Here is an 18,334-nt window from a genome sequence, read left to right on the forward strand (position 1 = left end):
TTTGAAGCCAATCCGTGTGACACCTTTACATTTTAAAGCCATTAGAGTAATGACGGCGTTCTCACCACGTCTGACTTGGTGGTGAACTTGTGTGTTTGGAGACTCTCCAGGGCCATCCACTTGACGGGCAGTTTGACGCCGCTCTTATTGTGGACGCTGTAGTATTCTTTGTCGTAAACGTCTCTAGCGAGGCCGAAGTCTGCCACCTTTACCGTGTAGCTCTCATCCAACCTGGCAGGGAAAACATACCGTTACCTTCTGTGGAGGGATGGTTGGTTACCTTTGGCTCGCTGCCTTTAGCTTTATTTTCTTTTCTCTTCCACACATACAAGAACCAACAGAACACATCTTAGATATATTGAGCAACAAAAAGGTTATTTTCTGAAATGTTGAATTAAACGTGTTTTATGTACAAAAACTGGAAGATCTGTGGTCTGACAGGCTGCTGCTTGCACATGACACATGCAAAGCAGAGTTTGCATATCATTTGTGCTGCTAAGCTAAGAGCGTCTCTTTCCAGTGACAGAGTTAGCACATATTTTAACATTGAACAACCTAAAGTAAGGTTAAAATATGCAACTACAGTGAAAAATGTACCCACGTTTAGGTACATTTCTGAAATTTACCAGATTGTCAGATTTTTTAATTTTTTTAAGAGCAGCATCATTTGTGACATGAAACATTTACTGTCTCCTTTACAAAAGGAAGAACAGAATAATAATAGTAATAAAAATAATCCATCATCTGTTTTGGTAGACATGTCTGACAATCCACACTATTTCTTTATGAAAAGTTCAAATAATAATAATAAAAAAAACAGTATTCTTTTTTTTTCACCACACACATTGATTGAAGTTGCAGGGATTAAAGAATTTAGACATTACTGAACATTTATTCTGCAGATAAAAGTAAAACATTTTACAACTTCCACAAGTTTTTGGGAATTTCAAATGTCTGTTATTGTGACAATAAGTGGGAATAAAAAATGATGAATGACATGACCATCTCTATTTCTTCATTCTACTGTCTCCATTACGTTGTAATGAATAACACTGTAGGCAAAACAATAGAAATGTATGTTTTTCAGAAGTCAGGAGAGTTTTAATACACAAAAAAGTGTAAGGATAGTTTTAAGCTGTCATCCAAGAAAAATCCAAAGTGTTTTGTTACAGTGCTTTCAACATTTCTACAGACATTTTTTTTCTGTTTTATTTAATCATGTGTAGTTACTGGATAAAATAATTCAAACGAGCTCACATGCAGTTTCTGGCAGCCAGGTCACGGTGGACAAACTTCTTGCTGGCGAGGTACTCCATCCCCCTGGCAACCTGCAGTCCAAAGCCCATCAGGTCCTTTACTGTTGGATTCTGTGAGACAATCACATTTGCCGATTTGTCCATCATCAAACCAATGCGACGGCTAAACAGATGGCGTAAGAGTACAGGACTTTTGCTGCACCCTCTTACATGCACTTCGTCGCGGATGAAGTTGCGCAGGTCACCATGCTTCATGTAGGGCAGGACCACCAGCGGTGAACCCTCAGGTGGAAGGCAGATGCCCAGCAAAGAGAGAACATTGGTGTGGCTGAAGTCCTTCATAATGATACCCTCCTTCAGAAACTGGGAAACCTCTTCCAAGTCTGTAATTCCTGTAGATAAGAAAATAATACAGCTCTTGATTAGATTTAATAGAAAGTGGAAAATACGTAGAATAGCTGTCATTCTTCCCAGAAGTAGACATTCCAGTAGGTTTGCCCCAAGATCAGACCCTGTAATGCTCAGAGAAACACAAATAACCTACAAACTCGTAAAATGTTCAAATAGGAGGAGACTTGGAAAGTGTTCTGGATTTAAAATTCTGGATTCTAGAATAGCGTTGTACATGGTAGTAGCTTGTCGCATTCTTTTACAACTTTTCTTACTTTTTTCTGGTTGAAAATCAATCTTGTTTTTGTCTCAGTATATAAACCCCCCAAAAAATGATGTAGGAAGACTAAGACGTTATGCTGCGCTGCTTTCAGGTTACGGATTGGGATCTACTGTGCCAGCCACAATGACATTCCATAAAGCTCCCGATGTCCTGCTTTTTGGTTAATCTGAAGGCCACATAATGTTTGGAGGTCTGTAGCTGTCGACTCTGAAAAAAGCTGGGAACCTCAATATCCATTGCCTTTGCTGCGTACTTTTACGTGGCCAAATTGCTGCCTTTGTCACTCACTTCTATTTTGTTGAAACGTCCCAATTGTTGATTGAAAAATTTAGTATTTTATTTAGTAAGGAAATTTCCAGACTGAGGGTTAGGGCAGCAGTGGTCTCCTGTCACTCTAATAACATGGAATGCATTGAGGGTCATGATGTGTAGTATGTAGGTGGACCCAAATGCAGATGACGGAGGCATCAAGTAGATAATGACGAATTTAATGAAGATTTAAGAACAAAAACTTACAAAAACCCATGGAAAAACAGAGAGTCAGAACAAAAACCAGAAATAGAAACCAGCAAGGGGAAACAAGGAAAACACAGCGAGGAACGAGGAAGAGACGAGAGTAGACGAGAAGATCTGGCGGGGAGTGACTGAGAATGAGAGGCTTAAATTCTGGGGAGGTTGAATGCTGAACAAAAGACCTATGCTGATGCTGATTGACCGCAGGTGTGAGTGGGGGGAGCAGGAGGCAGACTATGGAGAGGGAGAGAGGAAGTGTAACACAGGGGAACAGGAAATAATTCTAAGACTAAAGAAACCTAATAAGACTAGAGTAACTAAAAGAAAGAAACATAACTAAAAACACTAAGAAGAATTAAACTGAAGGAAAACAGGAGGAAGACTGATCTAACCAAAATAACAATGAACCTAGAATGAAATCAAACTACCAAAACAACTCAACAACCCGGGATCCCAACGTCGAGCTCCAGAAATCAATCAATTATTTGGATTGGTGAGTGAAGGTTGTTGTCAACATTGGGTACATATTACTGTAGAACTGAAAAAGTGTGTCATTTCCCTTTGCTGTGACTGTAACTGATCAACCTGGAGTTGAAAATATGAAGCACCTCTAGTTTTAACATCAGTAGGAAAGTCACCTTTGAGTAATAAAGACAAGAATGGAGAGCTAGGTAAGAAACGACCCCATCGCCCATTGGCATTGCAGGGCTGCATTGCCAATTCTCTCAATGAGTCCTTGTTTCTGGGATCTTACACTTTAACCTGTTCGACTCTGATGAAATCTGGGTAGAAGTAGAGGCTTTTAAGGCAGATTATTAGCTTCACCTAAGTTTCAGACTTCTACAACAGATAGAGATGAGCTGGCAAAGCTGCACAAGTAACATGTTTACTAAATTGGTCCTACCTATTTCTATTCACTTTAATCATCACAAAGCACTATGATCAAAGCATCCTCTCGAGGATTTAAAAGAAATAAAAGCCAAAAATGACATTGACTGGTTGCAAATTGAACAAAAAAAGGTTTAAATCCCCACAGACCAGAACCAAGGCAGTCTGAGCTGACTCAGAATCCTACCCCCCACGGTGTAGCATGAGGCTTCCTCTGAGTGGATGGGTGATTCCTCCACATTGTTTCAGCATCAATCTGCCCACTCCAACTGACAGGTTACAAGATTAGCCGGGAACCTAATGTGGTCCTCACCACTGGATGCTCATTCATCACCATTAGGCCGAGCTGAAAGGGGCTGTGGGCTGTGATGGGAAGAGAGCCGTAATCTTACTGTGGGCGCTGTGATATCATACAGTAAGGATGTAGTAGAGTGTAGACAGACGAGCCGTCTGTTTGCTCAAAAACCATTTCCATTTATAATATTTACATGTAATCATGTAAAGTCTATTGTGAAATATAATAAACATAAATAATTTTGGTAAATACATCTGACCAGAACTGACTAAAAGGGCTAGCTTGGATGCTTTTGAAGCGAGTTTATATGACATTATTTTTGCTAATGCTTTCCTTTTCCTCTAGGTCAGGGATGTCAAAGTCAAATACACTGAGGGCCAAAAAAACACATTTGTTACAAGCCAAGGGCCGGACTGGTTCAATGTTTATTAAAACATATTGAGTTTTTTTTTGTTTTTTTTTACCCCTCCAGGGAGTCTTTTTGTGGGCTCTAGTGTCTCTTATACGACAGTAGGCTGACAGGAAACGGGGAAGGAGAGGGGGGAAGACATGCGGCAAATATCGTCGGGTCCAGGAGTCGAACCCGCGACGGCCGCGTCGAGGACTCAAGGCCTCCAAATATGGGTCGCGCTAACCACTACGCCACCACGGCACGCCCCTATTAAAACATATTGACATGATTGCACATAGCCTATTGATCCAAAACCTAACACAGTGTATATTTAATAATTAAATGAATAAACCAACATTTTCTTATGGATCTGTCAGTAATTTCAAGTGAAACCATTTTTTCAAAAGGCAAACAGACAAAAACGAACTTCCTTCAAAGAAAAATTGCATGTTCTGTACATTAAAAGAATAAAGCAATATTTTGTTATGGCTCTGTCAGTAACCTTAAGGGAAAACATTTATTTATCCATCCATCCATCTTCTTCCGCTTATCCAGGGTCGGGTTACGGGGGTAGCAGCTTCAGAAGGGAGGCCCAGACTTCCCTCTCCCCGGCCACTTCTTCCAGCTCTTCCGGGGGAATCCCGAGGCGTTCCCAGGCCAGCCGAGAGACATAGTCCCTCCAGCGTGTCCTGGGTCTTCCCCGGGGCCTCCTCACGGTGGGACGTGCCCGGAACACCTCACCAGGGAGGCGTCCAGGAGGCATCCTGACCAGATGCCCGAGCCACGTCAACTGGCTCCTCTCGATGTGAAGGAGCAGCGGCTCTACTCTGAGTCCCTCCCGGATAACTGAGCTTCTCACCCTATCTCTAAGGGAGAGCCCAGCCACCCTACGGAGAAAACCCATTTCAGCCGCTTGTATCCGCGATCTCGTTCTTTCGGTCATGACCCAAAGCTCATGACCATAGATAAGGGTGGGAACATAGATCGACCGGTAAATCGAGAGCTTCGCTTTTTGGCTCAGCTCTCTCTTCACCACGACGGATCGGTACAGCGCCCGCTTGACGGCAGACGCTGCACCAATCTGCCTGTCAATCTCCCGCTCCCTTCTTCCCTCATTCGTGAACAAGATACTTGAACTCCTCCACTTGGGGCAGGACACCCCCCCTGAACCGGAGAAGGCACACTACCCTTTTCCGGCTCAAGACCATGGTCTCGGATTTGGAGGCACTGATCCTCATCCCGGCCGCTTCACACTCGGCTGCGAACCGCTCCAGCGAGAGCTGCAGATCACGACCCGATGAAGCCAAAAGGACCACATCGTCTGCAAAAAGCAGAGATGAGATCCTAAGGCCACCAAATCGGATCCCCTCAACACCTTGGCTGCACCTAGAAATTCTGTCCATGAAAGTGATGAACAGAATCGGTGACAAAGGGCAGCCCTGGCGGAGTCCAACTCTCACCAGAAACGAGCCCGACTTACTGCTGGCAATGCGGACCAGACTCTGACACCAGTCATACAGGGACCTGACAGCCCGTATCAAAGGGCCCCGTACCCCATACTCCCGGAGAACCCCCCACAGGGCTCCCCGAGGGACACGGTCGAACGCCTTCTCCAAGTCCACAAAACACATGTAGACTGGTTGGGCGAACTCCCATGCACCCTCCAGGACCCTGCCGAGGGTGTAGAGCTGGTCCAGTGTTACACGACCAGGACGAAAACCACACTGCTCTTCCTGAATCCGAGGTTCGACTATCCGACGGACCCTCCTCTCCAGGACCCCTGAATAGACCTTGCCAGGTAGGCTTAAGAGTGTGACCCCTCTATTATTAGAGCACACCCTCTGGTCCCCCTTTTTGAACAGGGGGACCACCACCCCAGTCTGCCAATGCAGGGGAGCTGCCCCCGATGTCCATGCAATATTGCAGAGTCGCGTCAGCCAACACAACCCTACAACATCCAGAGCCTTAAGGAACTCCGGGCGGATCTCATCCACCCCCGGAGCCTTGCCACCGAGGAGCTTTTTAACCACCTCGGCGACCTCGTCCCCAGAGATTGGAGAGCCCAACCCAGAGTCCCCAGGCTCAGCTTCTTCAATGGAAGGCATGTTGGTGGGATTGAGGAGGTCTTTGAAGTACTCTGCCCACCGGCCCACAACGTCCCGAGTAGAGGTCAGCAGCACACCATCCCCACTATAAACAGTGTTGGTGCCGTACAGCTTCCCTCCCCTGAGACGCCGGATGGTGGACCAGAATCGCCTCGAAGCCGTACGGAAGTCTTTCTCCATGGCCCCTCCAAACTCCTCCTACGCCCGAGTTTTTGCCTCGGCAACCACCCGAGCCGCATGCCGCTTTGCCTGCCAGTACCCATCAGCTGCTTCGGGAGTCCCACAGGCCAAAAAGGCCCGGTAGGACTCCTTCTTCACCCTGACGGCATCCCTCACCGAAGGTGTCCACCAACGGGTTCGAGGGTTGCCGCCGCGACAGGCACCGACAACCTTGTGGCCACAGCTCCGATCGGCCGCCTCGACAATGGAGGCACGGAACACGATCCACTCAGACTCCATGTCCCCCACACCCCCGGGACGTGTTCGAAGTTTTGCCGGAGATGTGAGTTAAAGCTCCGTCTCACAGGGGATTCCGCCAGACGTTCCCAGCAGACCCTCACAACACGTTTGGGCCTGCCAGGCCTGACCGGCTTCCTCCCCCACCACCGGAGCCAACTCAGCACCAGGTAGTGGTCAGTGGACAGCTCCGCACCTCTCTTCACCCGAGTGTCCAAGACATACGGCCGCAGATCCGATGAAACAATGACAAAGTCGATCATCGAACTGCGGCCTAGGGTGTCCTGGTGCCAAGTGCACATATGGACACCCTTATGCCTGAACATGGTGTTCGTTATGGACAATCCATGATGAGCACAGAAGTCAAACAACAGGACACCGCTGAACATTTATTTATTTACTATTAATCTATGTTTATGATTTGTTCTTTTGAATTGCCATTGTTAAGGAAATATGATTATTTTTAATGCTTAATACAGTTAATCTTAAAAGGTATATGGAACACTCTTATTTTGAACAGGTTTGTGTTAAGCATTTAAAACTAAACCAGAGGGGTAAGCATTCAGAGACACAGGAACCAAATGCTGATTAAGGGAGATCTCTCAATGGGACCCCCACTGTGAGGCCAGGCCACAGGCGAAGCCATAAAATTTGCATTTTCCTTGGGAGACAGAGACTTTAGATTTCTCAGGTATCTGTGAGGTCTTATCTCAGGTCGTTCTGTACTCAGAATGACCGTGGGAGCCACGGGGGTCAGGGCCAGCTATCCGCTCTTTTGTTTCGGTAGAAGGCAGATGGCCCTTTGATCTTTGCGTAGATCAGGGGGAGTTTCCAAGTCTCTCTGAGTGCTAAGGGAGTTTCCAGTTGGCCAACAAGGGGAACGCCTAGAATGCATAAATTAAATAGAGAAACACCTCTTTACTATATGATTTCGTGTTAGGAGAGAAAATCCAGAGACAGTTGCCACTTTTTTGCTTTTTTGCATTGGCTCTCTCTCCAAAGACGTCTTTGCTTTTTGTTTGTCTTTGTTTTGTGTCTGTCTGTCTTCCCCCTTGTGTGTCTTTATTTTTATGAGAAAAATGCATATCTCTGTTCCTCTGCAGCTTTGTTGTTGATTGCTTTGTATGAGATTAAACTCTGTGATCTGTGACGTCAACACGCTTTGTTGTTGTTTCGTTTTAGCAGCGCGCCGCCACTCGCCAAGGACTCGGGAGAGAAAAGAGGAAAGAGCCAAAACTTTTTGTCCAAAACTAGCGTTAAATTACCTCTTTTTTTACACCATTTATATTATTTTTCGGTCTCAGGAAATGTTTGAGGGATGAAGAGACTGATGTCTGGTTCTTTAGGTTCTGCGGTTCCTCTCCTGACTCACAGATATCACTAAGATTTCACTGGGAGCCACTGAATGTCACCGACACATTTATTTTAATGCCCCTATTAAACTTCACCATATAATTGTTTAGCCTGGAATGTGCGTCTTCCCACTACCGTCTGTATTTTTGCCAGAGGTTTTACTTTAAGGACGGTGCAGTATCGGTGGACATTTTAAAAAGACGCGGGTTGATAGCAGCTCACTGCGGCTGCGCAGTGTCCGTCTCTAAGCAACCGTGACAACAGCATCAGTTCGTGGGGAGGGGGGTCCTATTTAGGTCCCGCAACGACAATTTAGCTGACCCTAATATTTCCCGTGTTTAGTTTTGGTCATTATTATTACACTTATTGTTGAGATGTGTGTAATAGGTGTGTCTATCAGACATTTATAGCAATACGGAGTAAATCGCGTCCCGTATTGGTTCAATACGGGTCGAGACAACAACCGCCTGTCATTGTAGCCTAGCTTAAGCTAACCTGAATATTTACGACTCTCTTGTTGATACACTGACTTTACTTACCTTCTGTCTTTCAACCACTTTGAAAAGCTTTTCTTCGTCTCTCCAACATCTTCAAGCTCCCCCCCTTGAGTTTTCTATTTTGTGCCCCAGAGTTTTTTCTGCGCCCATCTTTAGCTCCCTATTGTCGAGGTATGGACCTTACCAAGCTCCGCCCACAACCACCCACGTGACCGCAAGTCTCACAAACAAAGCCTCGCAGCGCGTTGTTTCTATGTAAACATGACTCGATTAGTGCATCATTTCTACCGGATTTTCACAATATATCAGCTACTACAATGGACAGAGGAACTAACAAGTTCATGTCATCATCTGGGAGCAGGTTACTGGTTTCTCAGTCACAAGCTGGTTGCAAACCTGAGGCCAGCAGCTGTCAGTCAGTTATGGTAGATCTGAAATTTGGTTTGTTGACTGAAATATGAGAAGCTACAGACTGATGGGAGGAACCAAAGAGCTCTGTAAAGGTAAAGGCAAATCTTCTGAAGTTGGGATATAATTAATTTAATTTCACATAATTATCGCGGTAGAAGCCATTTGTTTGTTAAAATTTTATGAAATATATTTGTTCTATTTGATGTTTGTTGTGAATGACGTAAACTCACAAACGAACGAGGTAATTAGTCCAACGTTTAGAAACTACAGTGGCTGTAATGCGCCACAGCAAAGGTAAACAAAGATAAAATAACCCGAACAGGTGATCAACTCAAAACCACTCCTACCTTTTTACTCTCTCTCTCTTTGTAGTTTAAGCACACCTGTTACCGTGGCAACCACCTGCGCACCGCAAGACGAGCAAAGATTACTTTAAAAACATAACATTCAATTCGTTGCGATATCAAGTTTCCAGGCTTGATATTTATTTCTCGATTATTAATCAGCGCTTCCCTGAACACAACGATGGTTGATTGACTAGCTGTACTTGGTGCTAGAGTGGCTAACACGAGTAACAGTTTAGTCCAAAGACTTTTCTGCTAAAATAAAATCTTTATTGTATGTCAGATACAGACACATTGGATATTGATCTGTTTAGCTAACGTAAGACTGTGTAGCAGACAGGCTTCAAGGTGTAGAAGTTGTATCAGCTCTGCCATTATGCTGTACTTAGCTAACGGGAAGCTAAGTGTGTTTGTGAGACGGCCACGTCAAATTTAAAAGAAAAAAAAAAACGCGCCTCAGCACGTTCTCGAAGGGCCGCTGCCCAAGCTACCTGTATGGGAGGGGGGTGCCTAATCAGTGCTGTTCCTCTGTTATTCATTTCATGCACAAGCAGCGGTTAAGTACATAAAATGCTGACTAGAAAAAAAAATTCCCACATCGTTTTTGCGTTGCATACAGTGCATAGCCACCTTTTGTGCCACTGGTTCTCAGCCTCCACCTTACGTTTAGCCATTTTTGAGGAGGGGGGTATCTGAAAGTTATCTCTGCTCTGATTGCTGATGAACAATGAAGCCGCTTGTGTGCACTGCGTGACTTTGCGGGCTACCGTTGCATTGTGGGGAATGTAGTGTTGGTGTGTGCAAAGGCTGTGGCCTGTGGGCCAGTTCTAATAGTAATTAAATATCATCCAGGGGGCCATAGATAATTAATTCGCGGGCTGGATTTGGCCCGCGGGCCTTGACTTTGACATATGTGCTGTAGGTGAAAGAATTATGTCTGAGACATTGTAAGAAAAACTACATTCTAAACGTTGGTGGATCAACGATGACGGGATTATTTTTTTCAAACAACTATAGAACCCAGAAAGAAGAAACATAACATATCTGATGTTGCTGCAGATCTGACAACAAAATCCAAAACATCCATGTCCGTCTTGGCAGAGCTCTAGAGAAACGCAGCTGTTCTGGTGGTTTTCTGCAGACGGCAGAGTCAATCAAAGCAGCTTCACATAGTTTTGTTCAAACTAAATTGAATACTGAATAGTATAACATTGTTTCCCATTGACACACACATTTTCAGATTTGAAATGACTGAACTAACTAAAGTCAACTAAAACAGGAAGTGCAAACCTGACTACCTGTCAGTCATCCACAACTTTGAGGATTTAAAAAAAACAACCCTGAGATAGTTTAAAAAAAAAAAAAGTTGTTTTAATTAAGTGAATGTAAAAGTCAGAGATGCACTGATCCGATATTAATATCTGTTCCGTTATTGTGAAAAACTCCAGATCAGATATCGTGACAATGTTCCCAATTCATAAGATCTGTACAGCCTACTTCTATGTTGCGTGCTCTGAATGACATCATGCTTTATTTATTTTACATTATATTTAGAATTCCTAACTACACTTCCAGAACCATTTGAAAAGAAAGTTTGTTGCGATTTATTTTTTATGTGTTTGACCAAAGTAGTCAACCTGTTGTTTTTGTCAATTTCTTTATCATTTATTTTACATTGACTGTTCTACTCCTAACTGAACTGACTGAACAAATTAAAATTGTTTCTCTGCATTGGATCGTTATATATGTAAAATTCTGAAATATTGTGGTTGTACACAGTCACCAACATGGCTGCTGTGGGCTTGGGAACATAGAGCTGCAAAAACAAGGCCGCATCATTAGTCTCCCACCAACATGTATGACTCAATAATTGAAGTGTTGGCTGGTTTTGCATTTCAAATGTTTATATCAGTGTTGGAGATCAGAGAGTTCTCAGGATATACATTTATATATACATATCTACAAACAGGATAAGGTTTATGCAAGATGGATTTATCTGCAAAAAAATGCTTAATCCTCCCCACCCTCCGACCTTCCAGGAATTCCTAAAGCCCTTACCTCTGCTCTGCACGACTTGTTTCATCATTTCCCTAATCTAACCAAGAAACAAATGCTAACAAGGCTCTTACTCACGGTTTAGCGACTTGATAGCACAATGCTGCTTCTGCCCGTCCGGCTCCAGTAGTGTTCCATGGAAAACACAGCCAAAGTGTCCTGCATGTTACAACATGATGTACATTAGTCAGAATCATTCAGCATCAATAGTTTAAAACGCTCCTGTTCAAACCTGTGAATGCTAAGATCTTTATAGCCTAGAAAAGGTTCACATGGTGATACCACAGTCATTTATATACGAGGAGCTTCACGTATGATGTAATGTGAAGGAGGCATTGTCACCGAAACACCAATATAACACTGTTACAGCCCCTCGCCTCTTGAGGCTGTGCAGGCTCTTTGTTTTTTTTCTATTATGCAGGATCAGCTGTGCAGGCACACCTTTCTGATTGGCTGCCTAGAGGCTGCAGGAGAGCAGCCACTCCATTGGATCAGCAAAGCCAATCAGACGTTGATGAGGCCCACCTGCACCATATAAAAGACATCTGAGTTCATTCCTCCAGTGGGGCAGCTAGCAGGAAGAGGTTGTGTAAAGCTGACCCCCACCCTCTGTGTTTGGTGACTGTTTTTGGACAGTTTGAACAATTTTGTTCTTGCTTCTTTTGCTAAGTGGTGAATCTGCTTTAGATAAACCTTGAACAAGCTAGAGGCTTGTGTTTGGGAGGTTTTGGTGCTCCCTTTTGTCCTTTCTTTTGGGTTGTTTTGAGTTACTTTAGATGGACGTGTTTGAACATCTTATTTAATTTGTAGTCAGTGATTTCTGAATTTGTTAGTCCTTTACTTTTGTTTAATTGGGTTAAGTTGTATTGTGTTTTGGTTCTGTGAAAACCTTCTTTTTGTAATCATTTTTCATTCCACTTTTTCTCTGGACACATCTTTATGTTACCGTCCCTGAACCCCTAGGCCTGGGGGGGCGTAACAACACCTAGAAAAGATGAGCTCACACATCCACTTACTGTGTAAAACTAAAATTAGCTGCTTATCTTTAAGGACCTACTTTGTGGTTGAAAATTAGTTTTCTCTAATGTGCAGTAGTAGCTGTGTTTCAATCATAAATGTGCAAAACCTTTCCAGATATTCCACTAATGTTGAAAATTTTGCAACTGCAAAACAAGAAACGCAATTAACATCACATGGGAACAAGTTTCAGTTGTTAAAAAACATCCTCCAACTACTTCCTGTCGTCGTCTTCGCAGTTTGCAGCAGGGGTAACATCCGGTTGTCGATCGTGTGACTTGTGTGATGCAAATAAAAGTGTTTTCATTGCAGTTTTGCCAAATAAATCTATTTTGATACGGCCAAAAAATCCCCAGCTCATCCTAATGGCAAAACTTTTTATTAAAAAACAAGTTTTTTATAACTTGGTGTGTTTCCATTAAGCTAATTTCTTTTCTAAATTTCTAATCGGGCCTATTTATGGTCATTGGGAAGACAGCTTGTGTGTGTGACAAGGATATTTAATTGTAATTTTGCTGTCTAATAATAATGATCCAACCAAAGACTGGGTTTGCAAATTTAGTGGCTGGAAAACCTTTGTACAAAACATCCAACGTGGTTTTACGTGTTCTCGATGAAATAATTGAACTGAATTGCAGCCCTTCCCTCCTCCACTCTCCATATTGTGTAACGATCATCTCACTGATCCGTTAGGGAAAAAAAGTGTTTCATTCTAAACAGCAAACTTTCTTGAGTTGCCACTGCAATAAATCAGCCTCTTCTAAGTAACCCAATATGAGGCTTTATTCATTAATATCCCACACAGCCTAATAACCAGCATCAAACCCCCCTGAGTTATTGTGTGTTTTATTGAATTATATCTCCTAGTTAAGATGGGGGGCTCGGTCCAGCCTGAGAAGGGTGCAGGACCGAAATGAGCGCGGCACTCTGCTATCACGTCCCCGCAGATGGCTGGCAGTGTTGGGTTACGGCTCTCCACAATGGACCCTGGGAACATTAGCTGAGAACAAATCATCCTACGCCACTTTGAAGCACTCGAGCAGCCACCAAATCCAGGCTTCAGGGGATAAATTCATACGAGGGGGGCAAACGCTTTTCTGGAACATTACGGTGTTAAGGGTCTTTCTCAGTTTGATGCTAAATTCGATCTGTCGGGCCAAACCGCCTACCTACATGTGGTAAAACGGGCTGATCTGGTGTCTGCATGTCAAGCTTCAAGTTTTATAAAGCAAGCACTTTAACATAAATCTCATGCAGTAAAAGCACACAAGCATGAAGGGTGGAAAGCGGGAGTTGCGCTTTGTGCCTCCGACTCCCACTTTCCAGAGGCCCATTGGTCACTTTATCTCAGAGACTCCCGACATTTTTAAACAAATATTGCCGCACTGTTACACTGAACTCTGGACGTTTTTAAGATGTAACAACTTTCACAACATGCCCGTAATGCGATAAATGTACTGTTATGAATGTTTATAGTGGAGGAAATCAGATGATGTTTATATGTCGTTTTAAGATGATTTTATCTACAGAGAAACCACTTGCATGCCTGCGATAAAGAGAACACAGGTCGGTTTATTGCTTTTTTATTACAACAGATAACGGCTTTATGGAAATTGTAGTCAGCAATTTTACAGAGGAGCTATGGATTCAACATGTTGGAATCAAACAATTTTTTCTGAACTGTGTAATGCTGTGAGGACAAAAAACAAAACCAATCCATCATCCTCCTACCACTTCCTGCCGTCTTCTTTGTCATTTTTACCAGTAGTAACGTCCTGCTGTTGATCACGTGACTCATGTTTCCACTGTAGTTTTTCAAAAATACAGAAATTTTGATTCGGTTACAAAACGACCCCATCGCAGTGTAAAAACTTTTTCTTAATCAAAGAACGTGTTTACATCAAGTGAATTTGTCTTCGGAATTTCAATTTGTGTAATTTTCTGTTCTATGGAAATGCAAGCAGAAATGTGTTTAAGTATGCAAACATTTTTTTAACCTAAATATAAACAAAGGCATTGAGGTGTAGGAGGCTGCTGGACAGGAAGCTACTTTCCTGTTATATCCTGTTAGCATCACTGTTCTGAAAGAATCACCAGCAGAAATCCTTTTGCATATGAATATAGTATAAAAGCACAAGACTTCCAGAACAATATTATTTGGAAAGATAAGATCAAAGTAGAGGTGTTTGGTCATAATGCATATCCATGTTGAAACACTACATGCTGGCAGAGACATCAATCTCGCAAACATGGTGGAAGAGCAGGGAGGTGATGAGGGCTTGTTGTGAAACCAAAGGACCTGTGGACTTTGTATCATAGGGGCGACTGGTATATGTTTGACTCTAGATATCATTTGACAACCTGATTTAGATGAGATCATTTTTATATAAACCTGCGATCAAAACCCGGCATCCCAGCAGCTGACCACTGACCTCTGCCGATGATCTGGTTGATGTGAAGCAACAGTTGCTCCCTTGCGATCACCACATGCTGCACCTCAGTCAGCAGGTCCGGGTGGAGACAGGACGGGTCGATGTGGACCGGAGCCATCAACAGGGGGGACACCAGGTCGCCTTCCATGCCCAGGCCCAGCCCCCCTCCCAGTATTCCCAGTCTGGGAGACAGCAGCTCCCCATCGGCTCTGTAGATAGGAGGAGCTGCCCGACATGTCTCAGGCCTGTCGACACCCTGATCTGGAGAGGCAGAAACAAAAAGAGAGAAGGGGGGGTCAGAGGTCGGCCGCTATGTCACAACACCTTGACCTCCGCATGTCAAGGTGTGTTACGTGGTCGGAGAGGGACAGCTATATAGACACAGATACAGAGCTGGAAGGAAAAAGCTTAAAAGCGTGAGGTTTTCTACTCTGTTAGCGGAGGGCTAATAAATGCAGAAGTTCCTCCAGAAAAGCCAGAACAAGAACCAGAGCTGAAACAGAGAGCGAGGTCAAATGTCCTGAACGCTAACTTTCCCTGAAGGCAAACATTAGCTCATTAGTAAACCCAGCCTCCCCAGACTCAAGGCCAGCACAGACATTGCTTCAGCTATGATCCAGGGGATCATAATACCCGGAGCCTCTCAGTGGCCCTCAGGACCAGAACAGAATCCACAAGAGGCGCCAAAGACCACATCAAAGATTACTGACGCATGCTAGATGAGAAGATGTGCATCATGTTTTGTTAGACTTTACATCTATACAGAGTTTGCCGTTTCCAAATACCTACCGTATTTTCCGCACTATAAGGTGCACCACATTATAAGGCGCACCTTCAATGAATGGCCTATTTTAAAACTTTTTTCATATATAAGGCGCATAGAATAGACGCTACAGTAGAGGCTGGGGTTACGTTATGCATCCATTAGATGGAGCTGCGCTAAAGAGAATGTCAACAAAACAGTCAGATTGGTCAGTCAAACTTTATTAATAGATTACAAACCAGCGTTCTGACAACTCCGTTCATTCCCAAAATGAATAAACAGCTGTTTTATTATTTTCCCCGAGGTAAAGTCAGTGACGTGGTATTTTCGTGACACAGTCTATCTTTTAACAACAGCAAGGTATAACATATAGTGGAGGGGAACTTTTCCTCGATTCAATAAACATGTAAAAAACAGTCTGATACTGTTACGGTAAATCAAACATTAGTCCAATCACAATATATATCCACTTCCGCACCATTAATTCGTTCATGTTAAATTCTCTGGCTGCTGCTCTATTCCCGTGTTCTACTGCGTGACTGATCGCCTTGAGGTTAAACTCTGCGTCATAAGCGTGTCTCTTAATAGGAGTCATTTTGGGGTCTTTACACAAAACCCAGCGTGCACCGTGCGCTTCTTCTTCTACGGGGGAAAATGAAGTCGGCGGCTGCTTACCGTAGTTGCGAGACCTGTTGTGGCTCAATATTGGTCCATATATAAGGCGCACCGGATTATAAGGAGCACTCTCGGCTTTTGAGAAAATTGAAGGTTTTTAGGTGCGCCATATAGTGCGGAAAATACGGTAATCTGTAGTTTCTCAGTATTTATAGTTATGTTAATCTCTTCTGTCTCTTTACTTCCTGTTCTACTGATTCTGGGTTTCTTTGTCATTCTCATGTTGAGTTGTGTTGAGTTTTGTGATTGGTCTGGTGTGTTTGTGTTCAGTTTTCTAGTTTTTGGAATAACAGCAATTTGTTGGTTGATCAAGAACAGCAATGGGATTCTGTGAAACGCCCCATATTATCATCATCATACTTGACAAGGAAGTCAACCATGGTGGTGTGTATTACTGCCAAACAGCCCTGCTTTGGTCTACTTTATCAAGATATTGCTTCATCCATTCATCCACCGTTTATGCACACTTAACTGGGCTGGATGGTAGGGGCGCAGGGCCTATCTTCCAACAGGCATTAGGTGAAAGGTGGAACCATGCACAGGTCACCAGTCCATAACCAGTACCTAAGTGCTACTGTTAACATGAAATATGCTTTATCTGAGCAATCTTTACAAAAGAACAAAAAAACCCAAAACAAAACAAACACAATCTGCTTAGTGTTTTTCTAGGTGTATTGTCATGAGTGTTACCATTCAACAGGCTAACTGAGGCCTCCAGAGCCTAAGATGTTTGTTTGGAAATAGACTTACTCTATTAACCTCTACTAGACTGATTATTATTAATTAAAGAGGCATTAGAGGGGATAGTGCCATTTTATAGCTAAATCAACTAACTATGTTAACTTTAGCTATATATATGTATATATATACAGTATATACACACACAATTTTTGCTTGGAATTCCAGAGACATGTTGTCAGTAGTTCATAGAATAAAGAACAATGTTCATTTTACTCAAACATACAGTATATCATATAAAAAGTAAAATCAGAGAACTGATACTTTTAAGTGGTCTCAAGTTTTTCCAGAGCTGCATATGAATTAAACACCTAATTTAACACCTTATGATTGGGTCTCTGTCTCTTTAAAAACTCCTGCTCTTTCTGAAACTCCACCTTCAGGAAGTCATCACAACATGGCTCCTCTATTAACCCTTTAAAATGAGCTCAGCAGGTGTTTGCTAATTACTCCTGGCTAGTCTGAGGGAGCTGAGCGGGGGAGTTGCGAATGACATTATACCATGATGTAAACCTCAAAAAAGTTGATTTTTGAGGTTACTGAACAATACTGAACAAAACATCTTATGTGATCATTCTTTTTTAATCCAAGTTAGAAATGCATCAATTTTACCTTAAACTGACCCAATGATTCGGGCTGCTGTTAGTGTGAAAGGTGCACAATAAGGCATGCGCAGCTAACCGCTGAGGCCAACAGGTAAGGGAGCAGGCACATAGGAGGACGGAGGTGAAGTGAGGGAGGTCATGTGAAGAAGAAGAAAAGGGGAGGGGCTTACCCTCCAGCAGGGTTGTTCTATAGTCGACTGATTCGTGGGAGACCATTTCATTAGTGGGGCTGACGCTCCTTGCGTTAGCCAGCCTGTCCAGATGCTGGATGTGACCCCGGCCATCATACCACACCTCAGACAGATCTGGAAACAAATGTTACAGAGACAGAAAGAAAGATGAGAAAGGAGATGGAAGAAAATAAGGACGTAGAAAGAAGAGGTAACATAGGAGAAGAAAGAGAGAGAGAGAGAAATCAGTGAGAAAAAGCAAAGTGTTTCCACCAGAGCATCCCACACAAGACATTCCACTAAACCCACCAGGCAAAACAAAGCCAGCAGACACACATGCACACAGGTTAGAAAAAAACACTCTGAACTTCAGGTCAAAGAAAATGGTAATGTATCAATAGACAGAAATTCAAGCAAAAAAATAAATAATTCCTTTATGGAACTGACTAACTCCTTTGTGTTTAGAAAACTAAGCAAACCTAGAATTTAGTGCAAGTGACAGAATACAAATTTCTAAGGAAATGCAGAAAAAATTATCTGGCAATAACTTCACCTAATTTAGACATAAACATGTAAAATACTTGCAGGCACAATACAGCAGCTATTCAGTCAAAAGGACAACTGAAAAACCTGCAGTCAGTAAAATATTATTTTACAGTAAGGCTCTCGGTTCCATAAATTATAAGTCAAATAAATC

The 18,334-nt window shown here is 43.0% G+C and overlaps 1 protein-coding gene across 3 annotated transcripts in view; it reads right to left on the reverse strand.

Annotated features, from left to right (window-relative positions):
- met (MET proto-oncogene, receptor tyrosine kinase) overlaps window positions 1-18,334 on the reverse strand; it is a 109,698-nt gene that overhangs the window by 7,608 nt on the left and 83,756 nt on the right. For 2 of the 3 annotated variants that reach the window (XM_032548097.1, XM_032548104.1), the window contains exons 14-19: window positions 17,638-17,772; window positions 14,687-14,947; window positions 11,316-11,396; window positions 1,467-1,648; window positions 1,258-1,367; window positions 66-231 (exon numbers count right to left, since the gene is read on the reverse strand). In XM_032548097.1, the coding sequence (XP_032403988.1) occupies window positions 66-231; window positions 1,258-1,367; window positions 1,467-1,648; window positions 11,316-11,396; window positions 14,687-14,947; window positions 17,638-17,772 (935 nt within the window). The remainder of the gene's footprint in view (window positions 1-65; window positions 232-1,257; window positions 1,368-1,466; window positions 1,649-11,315; window positions 11,397-14,686; window positions 14,948-17,637; window positions 17,773-18,334) is intronic. The other variant, XM_032548112.1, reaches the window with a different exon arrangement.

This window comes from Xiphophorus hellerii, chromosome 2, assembly GCF_003331165.1.
Source record: "Xiphophorus hellerii strain 12219 chromosome 2, Xiphophorus_hellerii-4.1, whole genome shotgun sequence".
In the NCBI taxonomy this organism is placed as follows: Eukaryota; Metazoa; Chordata; class Actinopteri; order Cyprinodontiformes; family Poeciliidae; genus Xiphophorus; species Xiphophorus hellerii.